General features: G+C 48.4%; 1 protein-coding gene across 1 annotated transcript in view; it reads right to left on the bottom strand.

The window, feature by feature from the left end:
• The window catches only part of SKAP1 (src kinase associated phosphoprotein 1), a 265,183-nt gene that overhangs the window by 28,559 nt on the left and 233,073 nt on the right, over positions 1–3,551 (bottom strand). Inside the window, exon 10 of the mRNA XM_045836790.1 lies at positions 1,989–2,039. Coding sequence (XP_045692746.1) covers positions 1,989–2,039 — 51 coding nt within the window. The remainder of the gene's footprint in view (positions 1–1,988; positions 2,040–3,551) is intronic.

The following is a 3,551-nucleotide window of genomic DNA, read 5'->3' as shown; positions in this document are numbered from 1 at the left end:
CATTGTTTTATTTTTTAAATATATTTCATTGATTATGCTATTACAGTTGTCCCATGGTTTTCTCCCCTTTATTCCCCTCTGCCCTGCACCCCCTCCCACCAGCATTCCCCCCCTTAGTTCATGTCCATGGGTCGTACGTATAAGTTCTTTGGTTTCTCCATTTCCTGCACTTTTCACACTGGTTTAGAGCTCCCTGCCATTTTCATGCCTTTGTTGGGGCTGCCTACCTTTCCCCCGGACCTCTATATTTTATTGTTATAACGCTAAGTGATGGCGTTTGGATGCTACATATTTGTGGCTGTTTCTATAGCTCCTTTGGAGAACAGGCACTATATAAATTTAATAAATACATAAGTAAACACAAATCATAAAAATTCCGCCTCAGATTCGGCAGAGAGCGCAAAGCCCCCTTCTGTTTTTCAACCACCACGTCACCAGTCACTGTGACTGGTGGGACGTAGAAACCGCAGAAACATATTTAGAGCCTACCGCACTTTAACAACACCTATTTCGGAGGCACGAAAGGGGATTCTTAATGCACAAAAACCTACTTGAGTTATAGCTGCTGGAACAGTTAAGAAATAAGTCTCCCCTCCTCCCCCTCCCCCAGCTAGAACCTCAGAAAGGGAGGCAGAAGGAGCAACTGAGAGGAAGGAGGAATCTGAAACGGAATTTCAGAATTTGCCAGCAGACCGCAGCTTGCTGAATGCAGTTTGCTATGACGCTGGCCCCAGGAAGCTTGCAGTTGTGCCACGCAGGCTGCCCACGTGACCGGTTTCCTTCCCGCTCTGGGGGTGGAAGTCGGGGGGGGAAAAGACGTACGTGGGACGTGGGTGGGCCAGCAAACGGAGTTTCTGTTGGAAGTCTGTGTAGCAAGTAGAAAACGGTAGAAAACTGGTGCTAGAAGGGACTAAACCCCATGTGTCAATTGTCATGAGGTCCTTGAAGCTACTCGAACACTCGCCTCTCTTCTCTCTCTCTCCCTCCTGCTTTAGCACATGCCTCTTTGCAGCCTTCTCTCTCCCTTGGGAGAAGCTGGGCTTTTATGAAGTTGGGTCCTTCGCTAGACCTGTTACATATTCGCTCCCCGTAGAGAATGAATGAAGGAAAGGGATTTCGCTGAGTGGATAAAGGAGAGAAGAAAAGGCACAAGGGAAGGACGGGAGAAGGAAAGGGAAGAAATGGGAACAGAGAAATGGAGAGGGAGCAGGGAGGGGAAGGGGAAAAGAACTCCGAGGCTTAAGACTTTAATAGAATCTCTAAGGAAAAACCAGCCAGGGTCTGAATCAACCACGAGGAAGGCTTTGCTGGTGGAATGAATGTCCTGCAGGTGGCCCTTGCAACACCTTCCTTTCCTGACGACGACAGAACAGGCCCGTGGTCCACTTAAAGAGGCTTTAGAGGGGCACCTGACCTCAGAAAGGATGGGCTCACTAACCGCCTGAAGCATGGGTAACGGTCTGGGATGAGTAAGATGCGATTCTGTATTCAGCAGACCTGTTACATATTCATCGCCGAGTGTGCCTGGAATCAGACCGGGCCATCAGGAGCCAGCGCCGCCACGCAGCTCCATCCTTTACCCCTCGCGCACTTTGCAGATCTGACACATCTCCATTCCCCTCTGAACCCCCCATCTCGGGCCTCTCAGAGAGGAGGCGTTTCCATTCTTCCCATGCTCAATCCTCCGATCTCTTAGAGATGAGGCAATTCTATTCCCCTTGTGCTGATTTCAGAAATACTGATAGGAAAAAAAATAAATATCTGGTTTGGCTTCCACCCTCTCTAGGATCAATCTCAGACGTTCTGGGAACATTCATTAAAGTGAATAGGTGGCCGCTTTGAAAGTTAAGATACTTCCCTATGCAGTCATCTTAGTTGGGGCTTTTGAGGCCTGCAGACCAGTATCTTCCTAATTAGCGAGCCCTGTATGATGAGGAAGCCGGGGGGTGGGGGGGGCCCGCGTCCCACCCAGCACGCCGCGCTCGTACCTCCTTTGGGTCCGGCGCCACCCTCCTCCTCCTCCAGGTCGAGCTCGTCATCTGTGGGGGAGACACAGCATCAGCACCAGCAGTTCACGGGCAACGGTCTCACGTTGTTTGTATCTCTCACCTCCGCACGCTCTCTGCTTTAAGGAAATAGTTACCGTGTTCCTTTAAAAAACCATCGTTCACCTTCAGACTGGCTGTCTCCTTCTCCCTTCCCTGTACCTTCACTCACCAACATGTTAAAGGGCTTACTCTGTGCAAGGTACTGCATGCGGAACCGGACAAGCCCGGCACAGCCCTGCCCTCGCGGAGTTTCTGATCCGCTGGATTATTCGGGAGCCTATCCCTAAATCCTAGGCCTTTCCCTCAAACCCGGTTTCCTCTCCTCTTCTGGAATTCTCTTCCAAATGTATCGACTCCATGTAAATGTCCACACTTAGAGGGCGTGTGTGTGTGTATGTGTGGAGTTGAGCAAGTGTTTAAACCCTCCGTGATTAATTAGTCCTTAATGTATCGAGCTTTGTTCAGCTGTAACGGAAGCTGGCCATGTACATGATTTTATGTTCCTAGTACTCGGGGCTTGTAGTTCTCTTTTTACTGGCGTTGTTCAGCCTGCCTTGTTCATTAGAGTGTAAGCTCCTGAAGGCAGTTGGAATGGCCTTGTAATTAATTGCTACAGGTGCACAATGGGTTCTAAGTCAGCGCTATTGTCTAACTCCAGTCAAGGGTTTCCGCGGTCAAAGTCACAACATGATTGGCTTGTGTTTCTTACCCTCATTAACCTGTTCCAGCTCAGGCGTCACACTATCTGATAACGCCGGGCCTTTGTGAAGGAAGCACACGTCCTTGCACACTCACGCAGAGTGAATGGGGCATAATTAGTATCATCCTGAGCTCTGAATACTTCGTTTCTTCTGGCTACATTGCCTTTCCTTTCTCTTTTGGGGTCTTAGGGCACTTGCCCCTCTTGCTTCCCCATAGTTATGCCACTGAGTGGAACTTCTTGAGGAGATGGCTTAGGGGGATAGTCCCCCCACTTATTTGAAAATATAAGGTTTATGGGGCAATATAAGTTCTGATATGTCAGACTAGGGGAAATAAACTCTAAGCTCATAAATAAGAAGAGACAACATAACAGAGTTTAACAGAGTTTAGACTATTAATGAGATCATTGACTTTGTATACAAAACGATACAATTCCCCTGCAAAAATAAAAACCAATGGGTTAATATTCTGGAGGAGTAAGTCACCTGTTATCAAGGCAACAGGTACATGTATATATGTTTACCGTACAGGACACTTCGACTCAATGCTCCTTATCTCTGTGTGGGACCGAGCGGCAGAGCACTTCCCCCTTGCCACTTGCAGTGCTCTCTGTGCCCCTCCGTCAGGACTGAGGGTGCGACATGTTGGAGGAGTAAGGTCAAAGGTCAAAACGGATCATGATAAAAGAATTCATGTTAGACATCAGTCTTGGCACATTGCCTGCCTTCCTTCCTTCCTTCCTTCCTTCTTTCCTTCCTGATGATGCTTTTCCTTTTTGATGTGGGACTCATTTCAGAGGGT

This window comes from Phyllostomus hastatus, unplaced genomic scaffold (assembly GCF_019186645.2).
Source record: "Phyllostomus hastatus isolate PE091 unplaced genomic scaffold, TTU_PhHast_1.1 phas_contig_210, whole genome shotgun sequence".
In the NCBI taxonomy this organism is placed as follows: domain Eukaryota; kingdom Metazoa; phylum Chordata; class Mammalia; order Chiroptera; family Phyllostomidae; genus Phyllostomus; species Phyllostomus hastatus.
The sequence above is the reverse complement of the archived record's forward strand: the minus strand, read 5'-3'. Positions and strand labels throughout refer to the sequence as shown.